This window comes from Macrosteles quadrilineatus, unplaced genomic scaffold (assembly GCF_028750875.1).
Source record: "Macrosteles quadrilineatus isolate MER2022 unplaced genomic scaffold, UCM_ALF_1.0 Scaffold_5__1_contigs__length_97177068, whole genome shotgun sequence".
In the NCBI taxonomy this organism is placed as follows: domain Eukaryota; kingdom Metazoa; phylum Arthropoda; class Insecta; order Hemiptera; family Cicadellidae; genus Macrosteles; species Macrosteles quadrilineatus.
The window spans coordinates 87975272-88002567 of NW_026542598.1; the positions used below are offsets into that span (position 1 = coordinate 87975272).

Here is a 27296-nt window from a genome sequence, read left to right on the forward strand (position 1 = left end):
AGATACAGGTGCAACAACTAGATAGAACCACGGATGACCAGTGCTATTGTTCTCAGACAGTGCTATTGTTTCCAGGTCCAACTATTGTTTCTGTGTTTGCTATTGTTGCAATTCCCCGGTGGTATTAATGTGACTATGAAGTGCATTAGATCGCCATTATTGCTTTGGACGCTTATGATGAAAATAAATCGTTAAAAAATTTTGTAGACCTACTGGTTCAAATATCTGTTCTGTTGCAGTTCAGATCCCGCTTAATTCGTGTATCTTCTTTTATCGATCCAGAATTAGTTGTATTATTTTGAATTCTTCAAAAAATACTTTAGAAGAAAAAACTTTAGGATTTATCTTTACAATCAAACAATTTCATAATATTTTCCTAAAAATAAAAAATAGATTTTACTGTAGTAAACAAATTCTTGGTTTTAACTTTTATCTTGGTTCAGTACTACTGTCGAAAAATTATCACGGTAACTAAATGAAAAGTTTGAGAAAAGTGTGACTTCTGTATGGACATGTCTGTTATCACGTTGTTACCTCTGTAGATGCTAATCTTGAACAGTTATAATTAAATCATAGAACTCTCATAGCCAAAGCCTTTAAAATTTGTTTACAAAAGAAAAAAATACCTTTAAAGTTATATATATTCCATGAATATACGTTATTCCTATTCAAAAACTTGGTTATCAAATGATAAATTTATCTGTATCTGTAAAAATAATACGTTGTAGTATGGATGGTCACATTTTAGATTTGGTCAATGTATACAACATTCCATTTTAACAGTTACATAAACCTCTATTAGTTTGTTAACTCAAAAACCAAATGTCACTACACAGTTTCATGTTGGCGGATATTATAGTATCGGTGTGCCTTTAATACATTACAACAATTAATTTACATCGTGTATCACTAATTTTGGGCTAGATTTAAAAGTTATTTAAACAGATGTGTCTATGACCACCAACTGGGGTTATAGACTTAAACAAACTGTTTATTAAATCCTCTTATAATTTTATAATTCCCTATCTACAAAATACAAACCTAACTAGTATATACATGCATATAGTTGGTTTTTTTACCATAAACACAGGAGGAGTTTTATACATATAAATGTTTAAATATGAAATAATATCAAAATGGCAGGGATGGAGGAAGAATAAAGTAGCCCTCTAGGGACCGGCTGGGCTCCTTAGATGTACCAGCGTAATATTACTAACCCTAGGGACCGTGTACTCTCTTAAACTATGTTTTCACCAATAAGAAGCAGCATGTTGTTCTATCTAGGATCGGGTGTTTATTTAAACATCTAGTTTAAAGTTACATGATTATTTAGAAATACTATATTATCTGATATACAAAAACCTGTGGCTATTCATGCGAGAGAGCATTCTCAAAATTTTCAACAATGTTATTCATTAAAAGGAATAAGAAAATTGATAAAAGACGCATCAGACTTAAAATAAATCTTAAATTAATCGGACTAAAGGACAAATTGAGCAAGCTCATCAATTAATACTTAAATCTAAAACTTCATCTGGCCTAATTTGAGATAGTATACAAAAGATAATAACTATGATAGTGGTTTAAATACCTTATTCAAAAAAAATAATATTTTCTTTCTTTCTATAATTTTTTTATACTTTTTTATAAATTATATTCAATTTCGATTTTTTTCTAAACCATCTGATACAGAGAGGTAAAAAGTTCTATTTGTTTGTTTGTTCCTAAAAAATGATAATGCCAAAATATAGAACTTTTTTGAAAAGTGTGAGATTAGTTTATTTTGTATAATATTTAGAAATGATTAACATATGAAATTATATTAAATTTTATATTATAAATTTGCTTTGTTTAATACACTTAGGAATGGAATAAACTAAAATGTTTATAAGGTTTTTGAAACGAATCAAAAGATTTTGTTTTTATTTCTGTAATGAGCGTTTTGTATTTTTCATATTATTAACCAACATCAAAACCATTTCAAATTAATACAGCGATATGTTTGTGAGTTATGGCTCCGGTTTTGAAACCAAGGAGAACATTTCAAACTGTAAAATCCACCCTAAAATAAGATATTTTGTCGGCATTAGTACACCTAAACGTCACTAGCATGAAAACACAGTAACACGAGGATGAGAAAGATTGTCTTACCATTCAAAATTGTATTTATTCAAAAGGTTTGGATTGGATATTCTTGACCAATCAAAACCTTCCATTTCCGTTTACACTCCCATGACGTCAGCAACCCATGCAAATGTCACTCACCGCTATTCTGGACTGTGTCAACCCCCTAAAACAGCAGTTTGCTGGCGTCACTGCATTGTTGTCATAGTCGCTGGTGATGTAATGAGAAATCACTGGAGGCTATGCTTTGAAATGTAGCTTTGTGACGATTTCAGCAAAGTGATGCATAAATTTGTCACGGCTGAACATAGTTTGCATACGTTAATAAATGTAGCATAGTGGTGTTTGGCAGTCTTGAAACGTAATGATTAATGCATTTGTGGGTTTTATTTACTTAAACATTTATTTTCCTGTATTTTTTCGGGAATTCCCTATAAAGGTAAGAAGCATATTTAGTATATTTTATGGTAGGACCATTGTTTATTTCCTCAGAGCACCATTAGTTTAAATTTACAAAGACCTATGTGTATGTTAGTGGAGCACTTCGAGAATAACTTACATATACGATTTTAAATGAAATTTTGTACGTACGTGTGTAGCTTCGTATATTTGAACGAGCTCGCAAACTAGCACTATTGGATGTATTTAAAACTTCCCTGGTATGCTTATTTAAAATGAGTTACCTTTTGCTTGTTTATGTTACAATACATTTATGTTATGTACATGTATACAATATATTTATGTATGTTCGAGTTACCTTGTGAATACATTTCGTTCAAATTTAATTAATTTAGTTATTTCATTCTAAGGTACCTAAAACACACTTTACCTTACCTATAAGAGCAGAACTAGTTCCTGTTAAACTAAATTTAAAATATGAAAAACCTGACACGAGTACGGTGTTTTAATCCAATCAAGCAAATATGGAAATTCGTTTAGTAAGGTTTGCTGTGGTTGGTTATTTTCAGTTTTCACTGTGTTCTAAAAACAAGAATCCTAATCAAACTTGAAATTTCAATTGTTATACAGCCCCAGTTTCAACGTATAAAACTCGTTTGAATTCCAAAGTTGAAAACTGTTTCGTCGCTGTCAGACGCAAAATGTTGATGAAACTGTAACGAGTCTTGTTGTTTGGCTGAGCTCGGTAATGAGACTGCGTTCCTCAAATCGGAATCAGTAATCTTGCAAGTTGTAACCTAAAATACGATTTATAATTTACTAAAAGATTTCAAACATGATTAAAATTTTTTGTTAGTAGAAATGTGCAGAAGTGTTTGAACTTGTGTGTATTTTATGATCGCGTAACCTGTTTGTTCAAAGAGTCAAATTTAAAATTTTATTATGGAAATAGTATTATTATAATCCTGATAAATTAGGGAGCTTGCTGGTCTAGTGGTAGAGTTCGAAACTTTAGTCCCTGAGGTTGCGGGTCCAAATCCCGCAAATCACAAAATGGATTTGTATACAACTGATAATGCCGCAACTCCAAGTCCAAAAAAATTTGATCTTGAAAAAATGTAGAAACAAATTCCGGGCTAGATCCTATCGTCCAAGGGGAAAAATCTTGATACCTAAGATGCAATGATATTGATCGCTATACAGTACATTTAAATCCATAATAAAAGGAACTGGCAATCGAATATTTATCTTGAATTCACTCTTTCAATTCAGATTTGTGTATTGAAAATATCAACGAAGCAAGTGCCGTATATGAATAAACGTCAATAGTAAATTTTAAGAGACAGCTCAGGGATTGAACCCGCGACATCACTGTCATATCTCCAAAGTCCACGGTGGTGCTAAATTAGCCACCCACTTACTATCATTACTCAACATATTAAAACAGTTTGAAATTGAAGATCAGCACTGATTCGTTTACAGAAATGTTTGAACTTGTATTTATTTATGATTTATAAACCTTTTCAAAGTAACACGAATTTAAAATTGTATAGTTATGGTGATTGTATTATTATAATCCTGATAGATAAACGCTGATACTTGGTGAGCGAGCTGGTCTAAGTCCTTAGTAGGCAAAATTGTATAAGTTGTTGACAAGCAATTTGAAATAAAAAACTTTATATAATTATGTTTGCAAAAAGTAATGTTTCACATGTTTTTTAAACCCCTATGATATGTGCTTAATTTTGAATTTATAGCCATATTCAATTATTTACAATGAAGGACACAATGATCAGAACCAAATTGTATGTCATAATTAGTGCAAATTAAAATAATAATAACATAAGAGCAATAAATGTATCTAAAATTGAAAACATATATATTTAATTTTAGCAAACAAGAGACAAGTTTGAATTCATATATTATTGTTGTAGATCTCTAAAACCTACGAGATCAAAATTGATTAAAAACTGTTACACACAGCCTCTTTAAAAATTTCCTTTGAAGTTTTCTGACATAAGACCACAATAAGTCAGTCATTACGCGCTAGAGATGAGAAGGAGAACAATCATTATCTTCATATGTTTCTTCCCTTCATTACAGAAATAATGCTCTGCCATCTTTTCTTTCAAAACATAACGTTGTGGTGAAATATTATCGTAATTTTTCTAAATATGAAAAATTTTTCTCTTTCATCACCACCCCAAAATGTAATACAGACATTATTGACAACATTAATATCACCATATTTGTTCGACACTTATAAACTTGATAAATGAAAAAAATGAGTAAAATATTAAAACCGTCCATCCCTAACAATATACTGCAAGTAAATAATATTACGAAAATAAAATTTCCGTTTAGTTATGGCATTTAATTTGCTGTGGCTCTATTTCAATTTCTGTTATTGTCTCTATAAGTTAAATCAAGATACCATTTTAGCACTTTTTCAGGCATGTTTTGATATTTTAAGTGTCCCTTACAATTTGGTCCATTACTTTACTGGGATTTAATTTCATCTCTTAAACAGCTGCATTTAAGAGTGTATCGATAAAAAAACTCCAGTAAAATAAAAGTGCATATGTAAAAGAGAGTTAAAGTATCACGTGACCTTTCATTGCATTTTCCCCTAAATGTTCTAATATTTCAAGTGTTCTTTCAATTCAATCCCTTGGATTAGCGGTATTTAATTTAAATATATAAACAGCTGTTTTAAAGAGAGTACCTACAAATAACTTCCAATAAAAGACAAAAATAAACGGTATCAGCAATCTGACATATACTTTCTCCCATTAGCTTGTCAAAAACCTATATCATGGGTTACCGTGACTATGATATTTTATAGGGAAAATAAAAAAGGCCAAACTACCTTTTAAACTGTAATTTTTACAGCAATAGGGGTTGCACTATTTTGTTTAGAATTATAAGGGCCATAACATACTAATTTGAATCAAAACCCGTCAAAATGCCACATACATATAAACAGCTGTATTTAAAGAGACTACCTACAAATAACCTCCAATAAAATACAAAACAAAGACAACACGGAAGCGACCGAGACGTAGATCCGCTCATTACAGACGGCAGAATAAGCGACGTGTTGGTATTGAATAGAGGATGAGGCAACTCGTTCCATTTTATCTTTCGTAGAAACTGCCACAACTCACTCTCTAAACCGCACGATATACTTCATAATGTTATGTTATGGGATAATTGGGCATCACTTTACTTCAATTGTTATAATAAAATTAGTATTCAGCAAAAATACCCTAAAACAAAATTAAGTATTTTATTTATAAAGATGAGTATGCATGCGAATTTTATATTTAAATAATTATTTGGTTGATTATATGTTGATTCAATTTAACAAGTTCAAAAACAGTAACTTTGAAATGTTCAAGTTGAATGCAACTGTAATGTAAGAGTATATTAACCCTGGACATTCACCTAGTAAGAATACAAACATTTAGCTAGAGAAAATTCGTCTCTAAAAATATAATTTGTTCTAAGAGACATCTTAAAATGATGTCTCGAACCAGATAATATTTATTTTATTATTTTTTAAAGTTGGCGATATTTTTAACCTTAAGTCTTTCCGCTCACTTGACCTTAAACGTTTGTGCCCATGAAAAGTGAGGGGTGAGCCAGTGTAGTACAAATATGAAAACTCTACTTAATACATACTTAAGGGCTGGCACCAAACATGAAAAAATATATCACCGCCTTTCCTACAGTTTGTTATGCCTCACAAATTAAGAGTTATAAAGATAAATATTAATATAGAAGTATACAATCTTCAAGAAATACAATTAGGTTTCCTATGCCACAACCCTTTTTTCCATCCTAATAAAATGATTTTTACAATTGAGTCGTCATTTTGAAGCGTAAGGTATAGTAAGGGGACGATTGGTTACTAAAACATTTATTTTCTTTTGGGCTTCTCGTTTGAATTATTTCTAGAGTTTGCTTTCAATGATTCAGCGATTCTAACTTTCTACTAACTTTCTTTACAACAGTTTAAATGTGAACTGTAATTTAACAGTTTATCTCTCAGTGAAATGTTTGACTAATGTTTGTCAGATTGTAAACAACAGACTAAGCAGTTTACGAAATGAATTTTATGTTGGCCACTTTTTGATCGTAATCTAAATGAGATAGGTGAATTACTTATAGTGTAGGTGTAAAATTTGACAACTTTATTTAATTGTTAATTGGTAGTTGTATTTATCTAATAATTGTCTGAAGCAAACATAATATATGAAAAGTAAGATGTTATAATATTGTTCGTTTTCCCTTGGTAACAAGATTTGAACGCCATTTAAATTAGCAACATGTGCACAGGTCTCCTCATTTATAAATTTACCTGTTCCGGCTGTATTTTAAACTACGATTTCTCAGTTCATCCCCGTAAACTCTTGGACATTTCACTTACCCCAGCGTCACTTAAACTCCCCCTCGCTTGAAATTAAAAAGGGTTGAAACAATGTCCTATTCACAATGCCTTACACCGTCTTCTAAAGAATACTTATGACTTTAATAGTTCACGACTCTTTCTTCAGAAACCCCTTCAAGATTTTCTAATTTGAATCATCTGAAACTTTGTAACTAGAAATTGTGGTAATACAATTTTGTGGAAGATGTTGATTTTCTGTCACCAAAATATTAAAATATTAAAATAAAATAAAAAATGTTTTTATGTGAACAAAGACTACAACGTATACAATATTTAATAGTTTACCATAATCTTTAAGAAATAAATGTACAAGATTGATATGAATTTGACACAATTTAACTTAAAGTTACCAGCAAGTCGTCTTTATAAAAAAATTGTGCATTGATATATAATTATTTATTTATTTTATTTTATTCAATAAAAGTTTCACTTTATTACCTAAAGGAAAAAATTATTAATAATTTAGAATATTAGGGTGGGCCTTATATAAAAGTTATATAAAAATTTGGTAATTGTTATACTGTTGATAATTAATTATTTGCTTTAATATTAATAGATAATTATATTGAAGCCTATTTGAGTTTTAGAAACATTATACCAGTTGGTTATAAGTAAAACAATTTTTTTAACATTCTTTTAATATCTTATGTATAGGTGCACAGTTTAGACACTAGTTGAAATATGTAATCTTATTTTATTGTTTTAGTTTATATTTTAAATTCTAAATTTCTAGCCGAAATCAATAACGTATATCTTATGTTAAAATTCTCCATTAAATTACAATAGGTATAATTGAAATTTCTTCAAGCTCTAATTTTACATTGATTATAAATTGGGCTATTCGTAGATTGTGTCAATCTTAAACCATTTTAGGTCCCTGACCTTTCACTAGAAGATTCCAAGTGCACGAGGCACTTATACCAATGGGTTTCGAGTATGAAATGTCTTCTTGAACAACAATACGTCACGCCCTCACTAACTCTCAAGCTTCAGCATCCGAGAGGTGCTTGGCTTTGGATTAACACTTTGAAACCTTTACGTTAGAAAAAAAGTATTCAAAATTCTATTTCCGGATGTAATTGAACTAGTTATCTATCAATGTAACTTAAAATGCAGCCAAGTGTTTTGATTCAAGTATCGAAATATTTTTTGTTGTTGGTTTTTTTATCTTTCAAATTATCATTTGTCTAAATGTGATAGAGTTTGGTTAGTAACTGCAGGATTGGTGTTTCTCTGAATAAATTTAACATTTCAGCTAAAGTGTATTGTTTTAAATAAATATTATAAGCTAAATTATCAATTTTTACACACACAACTATGGAGTTTTCGAAAGAGCAACATATCTAAAGCATACTAAGATTATAGTTGTATTTCTCTACTGTTAATTTCTTCATCCAGCTCCGTAAAACTTAGGTTGAATTCATCAACGGGACACTATTTTCCACTCAATTTTGTCAAATCAAACTTCCCACTTTTCTCCACTATTGTGACCGTTCCTCAATCAAAACTTTTACAATGAGAGCGAAGACCAAAAAAATCTTCAAATGTTTATCTGGTGAGTACTAGACTACGACTATCCGCAGTACCATCCTGATAATTAGACCAATTCGTATATACCAAGGAAAAAAGTGGTTCGGATTCCACTATAAAATTGTAGGTCCCTTAGTCGCCATTAGCTGTATGGGCTATTAATTAACAGCTGTGTCTAAGGAATATGTCGGCCTTAGTCACTTACAAGACTACAAGATCGCGCCACTTATCATACACTCATCTCCATTCATACTTGGCTTAAAATACCTACTTTGTATGGATGCCATTTCAAAGCAAAGTATAAAGTAAAGTATAAAGTATCTGGGAGTTTTAAATATTGTGTTTCGCTATAGTGATTTTGAACTCTATTTTCAAAAACGTATTGAGGTAGAAATAAGGAGATAATTTTCTATAATTCTCTTAAAAACATTACATCTATTGGAAAATGAGGTCAAACAAAATGCAAATCATTTAATTCCAAAACTAAATAGTTATCATAACATTTAAACTTAAAAATGCAACTTTTTTATTTTAAATTAAAATTGTTCAAACACAATTTTTTTTTTGTGGTCTAAGCCGAATGAATGAAACAGGATTATTAAGCATACTTTGGGGTGTTTAAATGTATTTTAATTTCCCTACAGAATATTTAAAAGGTATTTTATAAACCCACACAGCAGATTCACGGTCGACCGATTTTATCACACTTAAGTGCTTGAGCGCGAGAGATAAAACAATTACAACATCATAAATTATTTTCTGGCTTCAACTTGTTGAGCTCGGTCCAGAACAAAACGTAGCTGAGAAATAAATCACATATTTTCTTCAGTTTAACACCAGTTGTTGGAACACATAACACGTTGTACGATCAAAATTCAATAAATGGATTGGCAGCATACTTATCTTATTAAATTAGGAATACGATCTGGAATTTCCACCGATTATTTGTAGACGAAATAATCCGAGTGAAATTAATTATTTCCTTGACAATTAGTTTTCATCAATCTGCATTCTAAAATAGCTTATTTCCATACAGCTGAGATCTTCGAAAATCATAACATTTTTAACAACAAAACAAATAGTGATCAGCTGACCTTTCCTTACATAAACATTACTTTCGCTACATAAACAGTTTTTTGCCTGACATCAACAAAGTTAAAATTGAAGTTTCCAGTTAGCTCAAAAGGAGTATGAAGTAGTTTTTTTTGTATCGTGATAAAAAGTATCGTTCAATACTCGCCCCCCAAAGTCCCATTTCGGGGCGAGATAGTGATTCCTATGTTTCGACTCGCATGTAAAACACTGTCTCGTCCCGAGATGGGTCGCTTTCGTGATTAGTAGTGAAATATACTATTACAGTACAAATACAGTACAAATAATGACTTGTCATTGAAAATACAGACAACGTGATATGTTTGCCTAAATAGTAACCTACCTTTATGAAAAATAAAAAAAACAACACTTTAAGAGGTTAAAAATTCCTATCACTCAAAATGTTATTATTGAGAAAACGTATTTCTTGAAAAAATCTTATTTTATTGCTAACAAATTTAATACTGTTGTATAAATGTGCTTTTTTGTATTCAAAACTAAAAATAACGGATAAAAGCAGTCAGATACCATATATATATTGTATATTGTATTTCCAATAAACTAATATCAAATAGCAATTGCAATTTTGTACTTCAAACAAAATATATCAGCAGTTATACGTTTATTAAAATAATCGTGTGTCAATGTTTATCTTTGAGTTACTGATAAAACAGACACAAAGAGAATTTTGCTTTTGATGCTTTATATTTGGCGTTTGTAATGTATTTAAACAATCACACATGTCATTACATCGATAGTCGTTATTAATTATCACTTTATAACTATATTCATGGTTGTTTACTCATAAGCTAATTTGTTTATAGTTTTTTTTTACATAATTCTTCTATTTCAAAAATACTTACATAAGTCTTTAGAGAGCGTGCGGTTATCTTTAAATTAGTTTCACAAATCTAAATCAAACCATACTGCAAAATGATATAGCATCGTATGGATTCAGCTAACTATGCGAAATTATTCTTTCAACTTTTGAATTTATTTTAACTGTTTTCTTCATTCATAATAAATTGTATTTTTCCTAAATAAACTGATTTTACTTGAAGTGAAAAAAGAAGAAAAACAAGTTTGTACAATTTGTATCATTATTTACACAATACATAAACTACAATATATTTTTGTATAATTTATATTTCATACAACCCACGCTGTGTCCAGTAATGGATGCTCAGCGGGGTAGATCTGACCACGGGGGTTCATTTAATGGAATGACCATAAGCTTGCTCAACAGAGTCTAAGTTAGAACCACCGGGGTAAAGAAACTACCTTAAATTTCTCCTTATACTCCTGTTTTTGACGTCGGTGCAGTAGAATGAGCTCCTCAAGTGCATTTAGAATTTGAAAAACACATGAGTGGTTAGCCGCGAGAACAAATATTTTTTTATAACTATGTACAAACAACAATTTTTCTGCAATTGAAGTAAATCCTTGACGTGGTTTGTGTCATAAAGGCTCTGCAAAGTTTTTAAGGATGTAAAGAAAATCTAAATCAGTTAATTATTTAGTAGGGAACTATCAATTTTAAAAAAATCAATCAATTGAGATGGTTACGCCACCTAGGTGCGTATTTTAACTAGTTATTACCGTAGTTTATATGGTGGTTAAAGGACCAGGAATACTGTACCTTTTGGCAAAAAAAAGTAGCCTTGAGAAATACACTTAAGCCTAAAACAATCAACTTTGGCTATGAAACACGGATTTTTTATAATCTGTGGATATAATTAAATGTTTTTCATACAGCCTGCTAAACCCACTACATCCTCGTATTGGTAAGGATCAGTAATGCTTTGTTAGATTTCCCTGAAGATCATAACACAAACCATCTTTACTATCAAAAAATCTCAGTGCTTATTGAAGTGATAAACTTGTTATCAAAGCTTTACCATAAAATTTAAGTAATATAATTACTTAAAAAAACTCTCAACCCTACATGAATATCTGTCGTTTGTGTTAGGTTTTAGGTAAACTTATGTAAAATAATGTAACAGTAAGTTTATACAGGTTTTCTGTTCAAATCCTATTACAAGCTTGAGGTCCTGAATAGTTTTAATCCAGAAGGAAACCACAAAAGGGCGGAATGAGACGTTTCATTGTCGATTCATGAGACGGAGAATCGCCGACCCCAACAGTCTCGTTTGAACCTTTCCATGAGAAAATTTGTCTTCCTTTTCTTCAATATCTTTCCTTTTTCATCAAAAAGTAATTTGGGCTGTTATTGTTTTAGAAATCCCAATCTCATCTTATTGGCATCTTTTACTGGTTGTATCATACTGCAGTCTAAAACCAATTTATATAACGGTAACATTGTCAAAGATTGGATGATGAGTGTAAAGTTAGTGCATTTAGTGAATAATTTATAGCCTAATATTTGTTTGTCGTAACCGACTTAAGATGAGGTAAATAAAAGTTTGTACCCACCTACACCAGCATTCACCATTGTTATAGTATATCAAGTCAAAATCACTGACAGCAAAAGTTTTAAACACATCTCACTTCGTTGTATTTAATAGTATAGTTTTCGTTGGTGAATTTGTCATCACTGTCCAACTCTTTTGGTTCAAAACGTTTTAATCTGGGGCAACCTGTGTCTTTTCAGTATTGCAATGGTCATCTAATAAAAAAATAAAATATTGAAATTCCCATGATTGGTAAAATGATGCTACCTCTAGACTAGACTTGTTGTTATTAATGGAAATTAGTACTTTTATGTATACGTTTTACAATGAAAGATTTCAATGTTCTCAAAATCAAGTGGGCTGTATACGTATCCCCAAAGGCGTTAGCCCAGGCAAATTAACCAAAATTAGGTTGTGCTACCCCAAAAAATCTTCTAAAGATGGAAAGTGTTTTAATATCTTTAAGGGGTCCTAAATAATGATAATCGAAATAGAAATAAAACATTATAACAAGTTGACTATACTTCCCATTTGAAAATTTTGAGCTACCCCTATCCCCACTGGCCTAAAGGGATTATTTTTCAAAATTAGTCATCATTATTGTAGCCTTTCATATCTAAGAAGGTTGCCTCAAACCGATTTCAAATAACTTAAATAGTTAAATAAGGTACAAGTTACTTTTCAGCCACCCTGTATATTAAGCTGTAAAACAACTGATATGTTTGATTTCAACTTTACTTGCATAAAAAGTATTAAAAACAAAATTTGTTTCAATTAATGTTAGCTAGCAAGTTTTAAAGTTAAAACTATCGATAATATTTAAATAGATTAATCGAGTAATTAAACCATGTCATCCAAGATTTACTAAGCCTTCATTGTCATTTAGAGTTTCCATGAAATAATCAATTTTTAAAATGTACAAAAAAGAAAAAGAATCTTCAAAATCTTAAAGATGAGGTTGAAAATGAACAAGAAACACAATGGTGTAAAAAATAAGAGTGAAGAGTCGATCGGAAGAAACTCTTCTGTGTCTTTATTACGTTTCGAGTGAGTGATCCTGCAATTTCGAGACTTGTAACTCCTTCCATTACCTCTACTCATCTCACATCTCATCTGACATCTTACACGTGTGATCTCATATCTCATATTACATCTCACAGCTCACACCTGTAATCTCACCTCCTAATTTATTTAATAATTGTATCGCACTTCCCATGTATGTTTATTAACTATCGAGTATTCACTATTTCTATATTTTTGTATCCCTTGTGTAACCTTACCTACTAACCTTACCTATCCTAACCTAACCTAACCCAAACTAACCTAACCTAACCTAACCTAACGTTTCATTATTTATCTTTTTTATCTAATGTGACTTCTTGACTTTCTTGTTTTATAATTTTTTCTTCCCTCATAATTGAATATATTTACCATATATTTAAAATTATTTAAAATCTCATTCATCTCATATTTGTGTGTTATGAAAATGTGTTAATTTTTTATCCCTTCTCTATGATCATACAATTACGAAATGTTTTTGCTTCATGTCTTACCTTAAGTTTTAAATTTTATATTACACTTGGAGTCGACAGTATAGAAACATTGCCATGTTTATACCATTATATTTCAAGTTATTTCATATTCGAGGAATATTTATAGTCTGCTCAAGCTTTTAAGTATTTTTAAATTTTAAAATTTAATTTGTTCTTTTAAAAACATACTCTTTTTAGAGAGATGGCTGTAGTAAAATTTAATTATGGAACTAAGTGTGTTGTAATATGCTTAACCTGCAAAAGCTTATTGAAAAATCCTTCATCCTTTGAAGAAACACTACACAACATTTTTTAGCTGTATCCCTTAAAACAATTAACTCCCACCTAATTCTTATAAAGGCACAAAACTTGCTGATAATTCACCAATTTTGATGTATTTTTATTGTTCACGAAATGTATGGTAAATTGAAACCTCTTGTTCAACTTCTCAAGAACTCAGTTCAAGTATTGGTGGAAGCGAAACAATAAAAATGTTCAAAGTTTTCGGATAATGCTGGACACGGAACAATAGAACGACAAGTTGTGTGAACGCTCCCTGGTGAGTTGTGTGGGAACTAACTTCTCACTTTCCTCCTCATTGTTTTCATTGTTTGATCGAGTTACTGAGTCTCTTTCAAATAAATCTGGCAAACATTTCATAAGCGGTGCAGTGTAGTAAAATTGTCAAAGGTGCCAAAATAATTTCTTTAAATATTAGTAATATAAAACCAAGCTGTGGAAAGTCTTTTCTAAGTTTTTTTTTTGGATTAATTACATTTTTATTTAGATCTTTTGATGTTACTATTTGGTTTGAAATGTATCATAGTACTCTATTATCCATCAGTTTTGATAAGTTATTTTAAAATTTAAACTGGTTACAACTCTGCGTTAGATTCTATGCTTAAATGACTTTACTCAAAGTATTGGCATATTTCGTTCAGTAGAATAGTTACTACCATGTTTCTTATCCACACACAGAGTAGCCGAGGTGTTATGGTGCTAGCCTGCAATGCAGAATGGTGTCAGTTTAATTCTGTGAAATGTCTCTTACTTGTTGATGGTTTGATACTGGGAGCAGCTGTTAGACCACCCGGACATTTGACCTTTTGATCAATGCTGCTGACTAAAGAAATTGCTGATCCATTTGGCTGAAGAGGATATAGTCTTAAAACAGCCATATTATCTTTGCAGCCCACTGAATTATCAAGAAAAGGAAGACGAAGATTAAGAAGATATTTTTCATCATCAACACCTTCTCATACGTCCAAAACTCATTGTTCATGCATATTAGTCTTAACATGTTTGAGCATGTAAAAGTTATATTTCATTGATCCAAAAATTAAAAAATTAAGTCCCCAAAGTATGTTTTGGGGCATTCATGGATTTCAACATCACCAATCCTCAGCAGTTAGCCTTTTGTATTCATTCCATGGCATGGTTTACGAATTCAAGAACAAGATCCTTTCCTTACTATCAGTCTTTTCGTTAAAATATTTTGATGAGCTTAGCTTGTAGCGCTCTCCAATGGAGTTGGTTGGTCTGTAAGGCCCTTACACGCGGAATATTTTCAACATTTTGATGTTTAATCTACTAAGAATCTCACACTTTGAAAATTCTGTTTCAGGGATCCTGATCTCCCTCGCCGCCGGAGACCTCAGCCACCTGAGAGGTCCAAGTTTCCTAATGGAGCCTCCAACCAAGCTGGAGTTCAGCAACAGCAGCGGAGGTTGGTTGGATTGCTCGGCTAGTGGCAGCCCTCCTCCAGCCCTGGATTGGCTGTCAGTAGATGGCAACAGCGTGTCTGACGTGCCTGGAGTACGACGAGTGCTGAGGAACGGGACTTTGGTGCTGCTGCCCTTCAGTGCTGAGGCGTACCGGCAGGACATCCACAACACTGTGTACCGCTGCGTCGCGCAGAACGCTGTTGGGAGGATAGTCAGCAGGGATGTACAAGTTAGAGCAGGTGAGAAGTAGTATAATTTATCTAGTTTTGTAAGGATGGAAATTAATATTAAGTTCAATGGTTTCTGATTGATGTTGAAGACAACCGACTCAAGAAATCAACAACTGTCAAGGACTTGTAATCTTTAAGTAAATGTTTATTAATGTCGTTCTTGAAATTGTGTCCACAAATAATTAAGAGTTTTCTGAATCCAAAACGTAAAAAGCCTACGACAAGCTACTGGGGAGAAAACTCCTGAGGGTTAAGGAACATAAAAAGGTGTAGGAAAAAAAGGTTAAGGTACAAGAGGAAAAAAGATATGGAAATGTTCCTACATGATTAGTTCAAATACCCCGTCGCAGCAAACCTGCATACTAAGCGAATTTCCATTCACCCGGCTTGATTTCTACTAAAATATTCCCTATAAATTTTCAGATTTATTTCCTATTTAAATAACATTGATTTTAGTGAGTAGTTAGGTTTGCTGCTACGGGAAAGATGTTGAGGTGTGTTTTTTCAATTGAAATATTGATAGCTTAGTATGAAATAAGCCAAATTGCCAAATTTGATTGAAATATATCCATAAACAAGCAAACTAGAACAGTTTATTTATTCTCCATAAGAATAACATGGGAATTTTAAATTTACAATTTCTTAAATTTTCTTCGTAGTCAATGAACATTCAAAAAAACTTCAATATACTAAATTATTTGTTTTTTTAAGCTCTTCAAAATGGTCTAGAGAGAAATTTAGAAATTTAAAGTTTTTAGGGTCAAAAATGAGAAAAACCCATTTTTACCCCATAAAACCCCCCATAAACCAATGATCCCATGGTCCGATTATGCTGGTTCGCGAACTCGTTCGAATAAATGTAGGTTTACACGTTTGTACCAAATTTCATCAAAATCGGATAAATTTTGCTCGAGTTATCGCGCTAACGGACACATATATAAATAAATATATATATATATATATGTATATGAATTTTAACGGATGGTGTTTTTGGCCTCTGGGGACCTCAAAACGAAAAAGTAAATCGGTCCCGGGTCTAGGTCTTACCATGAGACCTACGGTAATAGCTTATTCCCTATATGGGAAATTCGCTAAAAGCAACTGATGCTCAGTAATTTTCATTAGGGCCATATTCATATAACATTAAGACTAAATGTTTAATGTACCGTAGCAATTTAAATTTCAATAATTCCTCGGGATAAGGTAAAAGCTATAAAATCCCATCAAACTTAACCAACCTGGAATATTACAATCGAGGCTGGTTTGGGTACAATAAAATTTGTGTGACTGAAAATGAATTAAGTTTCTTTAAATACTAACTATCTTGTTGCTTTTTTTTCATAAGGACTTATTTATCAAACTTAAATATACGTTAAAATATATTTTTCCCTTAAACCACTTTACCACTAAAACCCCCAAGTCAGTTTATCTGGACCTAAATCCCGTAAAACATCCCTGCGATGGCTGAGTGGCTGTTACAGGGAGATAACCCTTGTCATTACAACACACGAATGCCATATAGCGATAACACTGTGAGGACTCGTACACACATCTATCGTCAAATGAGGTTCTGGGGCTTTTAAAATGTAAGCAGTGACTTGGAATATTTTTAAAAGGACGGTGGAATGAGTATTATTTGCGTTGAAATTTAGATTGTTGTTACCTCTGTATGTCTTTGATTAGTTGAAGAGTAGTTCTTTGTCTCGTTTATTGTCTGTTTTTTGTTAGCTCTAGCACGGATCTGTTTTACACATAACTTCAGGTTAGTTCTAGTGAGTCATGGCATTATCACTTAATAAAATCAATTGGTGATTGGCGGGATTTGAAACTGGGACCTTGGCTCCGAAGACCCTAGCTCCCCATTTTTTGATTGCATAATAATGCTATTTTAAATTATAATATGGTTATCAATTAGTAGGTAGCAAAAACAAACCATCTATAAATGAGAGTTAAAAATTAATATCCAGGAAACCTTTTTTTGTACAAGAAAAACAACTAAAATAATGTCGATTGTTAGTTTTCTGTAAATCGCCAATTTTCGCCCTCCAGGTTCTAGCCTGGCATTATTTTCAAATTATTTCGGGCCAGGTCAAGAGGTCGTGGCATTATTACTTAGATAATATTCATTGGTGTGTGGCGGTATTTGATCCTAGGACCTCGGGGACAGAGTCCCGCGTTTTACCACTAGACCAGATAAATCTCAAATATAGGAAGTAGGTTTTAGGCAATAGTATTACTCCCTAGATTAAACTTCCTATGTATTTAGCTTGTGGTATCAGTTTGGTATGATACAAAAAATTAACACTTACTAGCTTATGACACGTACCCTTATGAGTTATGCCTTAAGATTAAAAAATCCAGAATCAGATCTATAGTTTGTACGAGAGTGTCCCTTAATCTAGATTCTAGATGCCTGGAGGCTTCCACGGTCACAGTAGATGGTAAAATCTAAATCTTCGGGTGATGGCCGCGAGGTTGAATAAGCGATCTTCGGGGCAAACTACTACTCAGTCGAATAGTAAGTTTTCACCGAAGACGGATAGCTCTGCACACATCTGCAACTTCGGTCTCTATTTTAACTTATTCAACGACGTGGTCATCACCTGAAGACCTAGATTTGTCAATGTTTAGTTTCTCCTGCTCTAGTTGACTTAGTATTCATCATTCATCTAATCCCAACGGATAGAAAAATTACTATTTAACATCTAGTATTAAATACTGTCTAAACGGGTTTAAGAATCACCTAGTGATTAAGTCATTTATGTTTCTGTTACAGTTGTAGCCCAGGCATATAAGGTAGCAGTTGAAGTCCTAGGGGCTGCCAGGGGGTGTACAGCTGTGCTACAGTGTGTGGTGGATCGCTCAGTCAGAGACATGGTCAAAGTTGTGTCTTGGGTACAAGAGCCTGGCTTCTTCATCTACCCTTCTCTACAGGGAGGTAAGAGTCTCACGTTTTACTTTACTAAAGAACTACTTTTCGCTAGAAAGATATTTGTATTTGTCATTTCTTGGCCTCTTCGTAGACCTGAAAGTCGTAAAATAAGAACGGTTCGGTAAAATCAGCTGGAGTCCGCTAGTTTGACTGACCACTCTTACGAAGAGACAAGGTTACAAAAATTCAACGAAGCTACATAGCTCAAAACGTCTTTTAACAGGCACATAAAAAAATGAAATATTAAAGACGCCACCTTTTTTAAAAATATGAAATTTCAGTTAATTTGTTGTTTTAAAATTATTTACACAAAACATTATTTTTGTATGTATGATTTGTGTATGTTATCAATATATATATTTGTTTCTGGTAGTGACGTTAAAGATATCGAACGTGGTGAAAGTGTTAACGGCAATCGAATTAAATACTGCACTCAACCAGTAATGTGCAGAAACTATCATGATGCTAACGTAAACATCGTTTTCCTAGCCTGTTACGTAACCTTTGGTCCAATCTCAATCGATAATCGAATTTTAGCTTTACATACAAAATCTGCATTTTTAAATACAGTATGGGATGTAATCATAAAGTTGTTAATTTTACCTTTAATAAATTTGTGAAATCTCAATTTTATCGGAAATGTCAATATAATTTTAATTACCCGTAAATCTTCTCCATCAAAAGTTAATCTGCTCACCAAATTACCCACGAGGTGTGAAGTGTTGAGCAAAGATTGCTTCCGTCGAGGCAGTTTAATGACTCAACCGACAACGCGTTCAACTTCTCTCTGTAAATTCATTTTGAACGTTTACATCGCACAGTAATTGTGCCTGACGTATTAAGTGTTTTACATCCGTAAAATATAGTCTTTTTCATAACAGTATCTTATATAATTGCTATACTTTGTGTTTCGTGAAACCTGTTAAATATTATCATATTCATAGGTATGTCTGAAATATCAGATATATTAGAAGAGGGAAATGTTACCAAGAAAAAATTGTTATGTCACATATATCAATATTACATGTTTCATTAAAAACCCTCTTAGAATTTTGGTGATTTTTGTATTTTCAATTGTATTTAACGCAATATTATCAGATCTTCTTGAAGGAAAGAAGGCAACCCAGTTTAAAAAAATATCATCACCCACCCATAGACCCATACAATCCCACACCATAGGCCCATAGGTACTGACTCCCTATGATTTTTTTGTCCTTGGACGCTAGGCACGAGCCCGGGATTGTTTTTACATTACTTCAGGCTAAACCTAGGGGTTGCGGCATTATCACTTAGATAAAATCCATTGGCGATTGGCGGAATTTGAACCCAGGACCTCAGGGACTGGAGTCCCGTACTCTAACCATAATAATAGGCCATAGGTTACTGAAACATTGAACAGAATAAAGGCAAAATAACCTTTTATTAAATATCAGCTTTGACTATTACCAGTATTATTATTTTGTTTACCTTTACAACTGTTTTTGACAAGCTGTGATATAATCTTGAACCCGTTTTACAAACCGTAAAAGCACTGAAGACATTTATAAAATTTTCTAACAAATAATTTTCTAAAATTAAAATTATCATCGTCTCTAATAAAATAAATAAAATGACAATACAAAACACAATGTATAACACTTGTATCAGTCTATCTGATACCCGGAACACGGCTCACTACATCGTAAGCTGTCTCACCCACCCACTTGGGGATCATGAATTTTCTATAAGTTTCCATGTTGAACTTAAGCTCTAGTTTGTGATGCTCCAATGCCATGATGCTTCTCGCAAATACAGTATTACTTCCTTCCTTGTGTCGTTATTTTGTCGCACTTTTAATAATAAACTTGGTATCTCATTGTTTTTAACCTAAGATTTTTCAACTGTTGAAGTAAAACAATAATTTAATTATTTTTAAAACAGTTAAGTTTGTCAAGAACAATTGTATCAGATTCCTCAAGACTACCAATTATGCGTAGTTTTTTTTTTTTTTTTTAGAAAAATGTGTTTTTACGGCTTTGATTTATATAAAACATGACCTCGAACTTGATAACTTCCCTAGCCCCACTTTGTAAATTTTATCAATGTAAATTACGATATTTTCAACATATCTTTTTTTTCCTCCAATATGTTACTGGTGCTATTACTTAACACCACTTACTTGGTGGCTTACTTTGTCGGTTACTTGGTGGTGGTTACTTGGTGGTGGTTACTTGGTGGTGGTTACTTGGTGGTATTGGTATTATTCATCATAGTGGAGTATACTTTTAACATGAGGGAAAGATTCATGAAGTATGTTTTGCCTAACGGATGCTGGTGTTTTATAGAAACACCAACTGTAAAATCAGCTGATTTAGCGTACAGGAATTAAGAAAATGGAAACGAGCTGTTATGCGTACATATTGTTTACATGTGTGGTAGGAATACAGTAAAAACGTCTTATTTAAATATATTGAAATAAGTTATAAACAAACATTAGTGTGTCTAGGGGAAATCAGATGATTTTAAGCTCTAAATTAAGGATTGGGAAACAATTACTTCCTTTGATATCAGCTGTTATCGAAAATAGCTAATTACTGTACGGAGTCATGAAAAGATATTTAGTTCACGTTTCGCAGGACGTAGCATCAAGTGGGAAAGCTGAAGGGTTGATTTCTGTGGATTACTTCCTGGTGAGTGGAGAGTAGAGAGTGGAGATGTATTAAGTCGAGAGTGATATGTCATCACCACGGCTGACACACGGTCAATATCAACATCAATATACTGTAGGTGACACTCGTGGCCTGACACACACCTACACATGACACATCTGACACACAAGGCTGCCATAGATTGCTTCTGTGCACGTCCATGTTGCTACAATTCAGAAAATATATGTACACAATCTTAAACTATTCAATATATCATGAACGAACGTCCAGCTGTTAAAATAATCATTACCACATTATGAGTGTTTTATTTAATTTTTTTCTTCATCATTCATTCATTTTTTTTTCATCCATGGCTATATTATTTTTGGTGTGTAGTAGTGTGAGATTCGAGTCATAAAATTCATTTTACATAAACCAGTGATATACAATGTATCCCTAAACTGTATTTTTTAAACAACTTCCCATCACCAAGCCGTATAAAAGGGGTTCTAATTTTAATACTATAATTTTAAGTAATGCGAATTGTGATTAATTGTAAAAAGATTTCAACATCCCTATTTGGTTTTTTGACAAATATTAATTAAATATTAAAATAAAATATTAATTCAGGATGAATAAGAATATTAGAATATTCCCATAGTTTTATTTGAATAGCAGCAAACAATTTGCTGCAATTCAGGTGAAGATTTTGCTCTGTAGCCTGTAGTTATCGAAGTCTAATAAAAATTGTTTTAATTTATTCATATATTGATCTTTTATCCGAGTTAGAAAACTATGTACAAATCTTTTTATACCACATAACACTCTTCCCTTCTTTTATTTAGTTATAGCTCATATCGGTTCATGGAATGATGAAACTATAAATGTAACTTTAGATTTGCCTATTTACATTGAATTAAATTAGAATCCAAACGGTAGAAATATTACTCAGGAGCAACAATATTTATTCAGGTTATTCTTTGAAATGATAATTGGAATTCATCATACGGAAATGCTAATAATGTATAACTCAAGATCTTGAACAGACACTTAAGAGTTTATTATTTTTCAAAGAGAAACGCTTCCAAAAACAAAGAGAGGGAATCAAATATTCATTACATCTCAAGTTTGGGGAGAGTTTTGGTCGAAGGCAACATTGTAAACGGGATAAGTTAAATATAACTCTGTAGTATAATACTAAAATATACTTTGTTAATTTATCTGATAAATAAAACGGAGTATACACTATAGTTAAAATAATATTGGAACGTTTTTTTAATATTAGTAGACTAATTTAAAATTAGTAATTTTATGTGAGTTCAGTTCAAGTGTAATAAAATTGATTGTATGATTAGGTTAGGTTTTATATAATCTTAATTGATCCACTCAACCATTTCAAGGTTAGGCCTATTTTATAATTACCCAATGTGTGTCCTTGGAATACGAAGGCAATGTAAAAAAAGTATACAAAAGTGATTAAATTATGAAACAGATTCAATGATCTAGTTGTTGCATACTTTATTAACTTATGTTTAAATTGTCTCCACTAATATGCAATTTACAAGTTTTGATCAGGGTATAAATATATTTTCCTATTTGTCATAAAAGTTTATAAACTACAAATATATTCCTAAAACATATATTTATAATCTATATTTTGTTTTTAGTTTGAATAAATATTGTTATGCAATAGAACTACTCATTACGAAATGTTGATTGCTTCAAATCAATTTTCATCACGTACACACAGCTCAATCCAATTACGCCAAAATAATTATCAATCTTAAAAAGTAGGTTGATTCCAAATAACCAATTATGTAGCCAGCTATTAACTCTATTATAATATTATTAACACAATAATTAGAAAAATGTAATAGATTTTTTCAGATATACACAGTCTTCAATCAATTGTACTCAACTATTTCTGCACATTTTTCAATGCTAGAAATTTTTCATCTTCAACATTTCATCCTTTAAAACTCATTAGAAGTGTGATAGTTCGCCCTAGGAACTGGACACAATTAGCTAAGCGTCGTCAAACAAACAGGACAAACACCATTAACTCTGGAGATGGGATGTTGACCAAACATCCAACAACATTCTGCAGAAGCCGCCTTGATGTTACCTTCACACAACAATTGTGTGAAGTTAAATTGCGTACTAGTAATGTTCAGACATAGGAATCTTAGAATAGAAGAGATATTTATAAGTTGTTGTATTTATTTCACCAGGGTGGTTTTTGAGGGGCCAGAACACGGAAAAGTTTTAAATAAATGAAGTTTATTTGAGGATTGTATGGATTTTTTCATCAACATCCAAAAATAGTCTATGATTGCGCACGTTTTCATGTAAAATTTTAGGTATTCAGTGATATATATTTTGAAATCAATTTACTGTAGTTACTGTATTAGATTTAAAGTATAACTATATTGCAGGGTATATTTTTGATAATTTGAAATACATAGACTTGTAATCCGTTTAAATGAGAAGAAAATTATTTGGTTCAACAAATCAGACTAGTTTGAAATGCATATCACAAGTCAATTTTAACCTTGAAAATTTGTTTTAACCGTTACGATTTGGATTGTTGAGTCTCAGAATGAAAGGATTAAATTATAATTAAAAAAAGCTATAAATATACAGTCACAGCTTAATCTTGAGTCAAAATGAATAAAATCAATAGGTAATACACATTGTAGGCTACCATGTGTTTGTGCACCCCTATTGCATAATAAGCCTGGCGTCCTATAATGTAGAGTTGAGGCAAAAAATGCATAATATGCACCAATGTCTTTATTTAAATCCTATTCCACCAGACTTCCAGTTCAGACCGACTTCAACTTTTTGTCGTTTCATGAGAGTCTGAAACTTTCCAGACAGCCAATCCACCAGAGAGGCCTAAAACAGGCCTTTTTGTAGCCCCTGTGTATAACTTTAAAACCAATTTAAATTTGACATAATACGGTAACAGTTCTGTTTCAATTCTTGTTTGTTTTGGTAGTTTTACGTACCGTATTGACTGTACATGATATTTATATGAGTAAATTAGGGAAAATGTGGAATACAACTTTTAGAATATAAAACTTTACCGTTATAAAAATTCAAATGATTGATTTTTTTAGGTTCTTAGCTTATCGTTTTTATATTAGATTAGTTAAGTTCCGTTCGATTCTGATTTCATTTAATGTCATTTAATTTATTTCCAACGGTAAACACCATTTATACAATAACAAATACATTTATGATACAGACAATTCCTTTACACAAATTAACATCAACAATGCTAAACAAAACCCATTGGCTTAAAATGAATTATTAAAAAAAATAACTGTTTTTACACTTAGAGTTTTTTGCTGTTGAAACATCTAACCTGATTTACATGCTTTGTTAGAATGTAGAGGCATTGGTGCTGTTGTTCTACGAATAAATATATTTGGTCAGTCAAAAATACAACATATTTTTACATTCATGTAATTTTTTCAATTGAAAAAGTCATAAAGAATAAACATGTAAAAGTCATATCCTAAAATTTACTTGGACAAATTTATTGTAAACACCACAATCAAAAAGGACCTACAAAGATCAAAAGGTTTCATTAATCTTCGTGTGGTCCAGTGTGTGAGGGATACTCATTAAACGAAGGATAGCAAATTGCGTGACGACTGAACATACGTCAGAGCCAGTCCTCTTGTGGCCGAGGCATTGTACACTACAATACTGCTCGTCATGAGATGTGTTACGTTTGGTATTTTGTACGTCTCCCCATATTTTCATTTTTATAAACCATTTTTGAAGGGAAATAGATTTTTAAGATAACTAATCTAACCTAACCTAACCTAACCATTTTTGAAGGGAAATATATATTTAGGATACCTGACATAACGTAACCATTTTTGAAGGGAAATAAATTTTTAGGATACCCAACCTAACATAACCATTTTTGAAGGGAAATCGATTCTTAGGATACCTAACATAACCTAACATAACCAATTTTTGAAGGGAAATAGATTTTTAGGATACCTAATCTAACCTAACCACCCATTTTTGAAGGGATTTAGATTTTTAGGATACCTAACCTAACATAACCAATTTTTGAAGGGAAATAGATTTTTAGGATACCTAACCTAACCTAACCATTTTTGAAGGGAAATAGATTTTTCTAAGCTTGAAAAAATGACGTAACCCAACACTAAAATATGAAATAACAATCAACATAATTTTTATTTTGTTGTACATTCAAACCCCGATTGAGTTACCTATATATAATTTTTTATTGACTTGATTGGGTAGTATTAGTGATACCTAGTTTCCCGATTCAATCTACAAAAAGAATGATGTTGACCCTTAAGAAACTGTGAACAAAAGCTATGCTACGAATGGATTTCGTGTTATTTTTTACAAAGTATTGTTCAATAAGGTATAATCAAAACGCCCAAGTTATTTGATTATTTGTAAATTTGCATTAGCCTTATTAAATGGGTATTGCACGTATATGCGCTATACTTTACATTATCAATATTTAATGAGCATATAAACCCAGGCAGGTAAAATTTGTTTAATTAGTTAAAGGGGGAGCTAGCTGATCTATAGGTAATGTACGGGGCTTCGGTCGTCGAGGTCAGTAGTGGTAATAAGCTGGGTTTACCCCACTTCCGGCATTTTTTGGCCCATTTTTAGAGGGTATGGAGACGTTTATAGGGGCACTGGAGACGTTTTAGAGGCTTTATGTTGGCATTTTTGCATTTTTTCTCCGAGAGCTTTTTTTGACCACTTTTTTAAAAATCCAGCTCTTGACCTATACAAGCCTATATCAAATATTCAATATCAAGCCAAAAAAGCTATTTCTTATATTTATTGACCCTTACAAGTGTAAATGTAAAGTAGTGGTAATAAGCTGGGTTTACCCCACTTCCGGCGTTTTTTGGCCCAGAACTTTTAAAATTTTCGGCGAAAAAAATGTCCGAAGCCCCAGGAGCTTTTTTTGGCCACTTTTCTTAAGGACCTAGCTCTCGACCTATACACCCATATATAAATTTTTTACTTTTTTAATACTGAAAAACACGTCTGGAAATGGTGAGCTTTTTTTGACCACTTTTTTAAAAATCCAGCTCTTGGCCTATACAAGCCTATATTAATGTTCAATACCATTGTACAACTTCAATCCACATCCATTCACAAGTATATTCTCAAAATCATCAACTTGACAGTGCGAGGTTTGTATGTGAACTCGGGTGCGCTCCCGGCCGCGGGCACTGCCACACGGGTCATGTGAAGCGGTCATGCGACAGGTGGCGAGAGTGACATCCGGGTGGTATTTCATTCATGAGCGTGATGCCGACTTGTACACTGTGTCCCGCCTCGCTGTCCAAGAAGAGCAATTTGGTCCGCCACTACAAGGTAATGCATCAAATGAAGGTGAAACTGTGCAAGGTTTGTGATTTAATCTGTGATAATAATGTGGCTCTAAAATCGCATATATTACAAAATCACAAGAATTGTAATTTTTGTAAGAAAAATGTTGTTGGTCATTTTAAAAGACACGTCAATTCTTGCAATAAATGTCCATATACAATGATAAAATTTGTTGGCGAATCGATTAGAACTGAACTTAAAAATACTCTTCAGTCTTGTCCTCTGCCAATAAAATGGACTTTAGTAAGGAGAATCAAATTTATAAAATATTCAGTGGATCAAAATGAGAAAGAATGTATTGCAGATTTTAGAAGCCTTACCACCTTAACTATTGAGAAGAGAGATTTAAAGCCTCAAATTGAAAATGCACATTTAAAGATTGATGCATCTATACACAAATTTCAAGCCCAAGGCAGTGGATGGATTTATGACCATACTAAATATTGGCAGTTACATATTTACAAGTATAAGCCCCTAACTCCAAAGTCATATATCTCTACACCAGAGAGTATTAAATCAAAACATGCAGTTTTAAATATAAAAAATGATGATAATAAATGCTTTCTTTGGTCGGTATTAGCAGCTTTAAATCCAAGGAATGCTAAACATGCTAATAGAGTCTCCAATTATGTACCACATGAAAGTCAGCTGAATATGTCAAACATAAAGTATCCAGTGAAATTAGCTGATATAGATAAATTTGAAAAACAAAATAATATAAGTGTTAATGTATTTGGGGTTGAAGATGATAAATGTATATATCCATTAAGAACAACTAAACTGAATAGTAATACTCATGTAGATTTATTATTATTACAAGAAGGTCGTAA

The 27296-nt window shown here is 32.1% G+C and overlaps 1 protein-coding gene across 5 annotated transcripts in view; it reads left to right on the plus strand.

Moving 5' to 3' along the window:
- The window catches only part of LOC128994141 (cell adhesion molecule Dscam2-like), a 125231-nt gene that overhangs the window by 46303 nt on the left and 51632 nt on the right, over positions 1-27296 (plus strand). For all 5 annotated transcript variants that reach the window (XM_054418444.1, XM_054418447.1, XM_054418443.1 and 2 more), the window contains exons 2-3: positions 15166-15504; positions 18272-18433. In XM_054418444.1, the coding sequence (XP_054274419.1) occupies positions 15166-15504; positions 18272-18433 (501 nt within the window). The remainder of the gene's footprint in view (positions 1-15165; positions 15505-18271; positions 18434-27296) is intronic.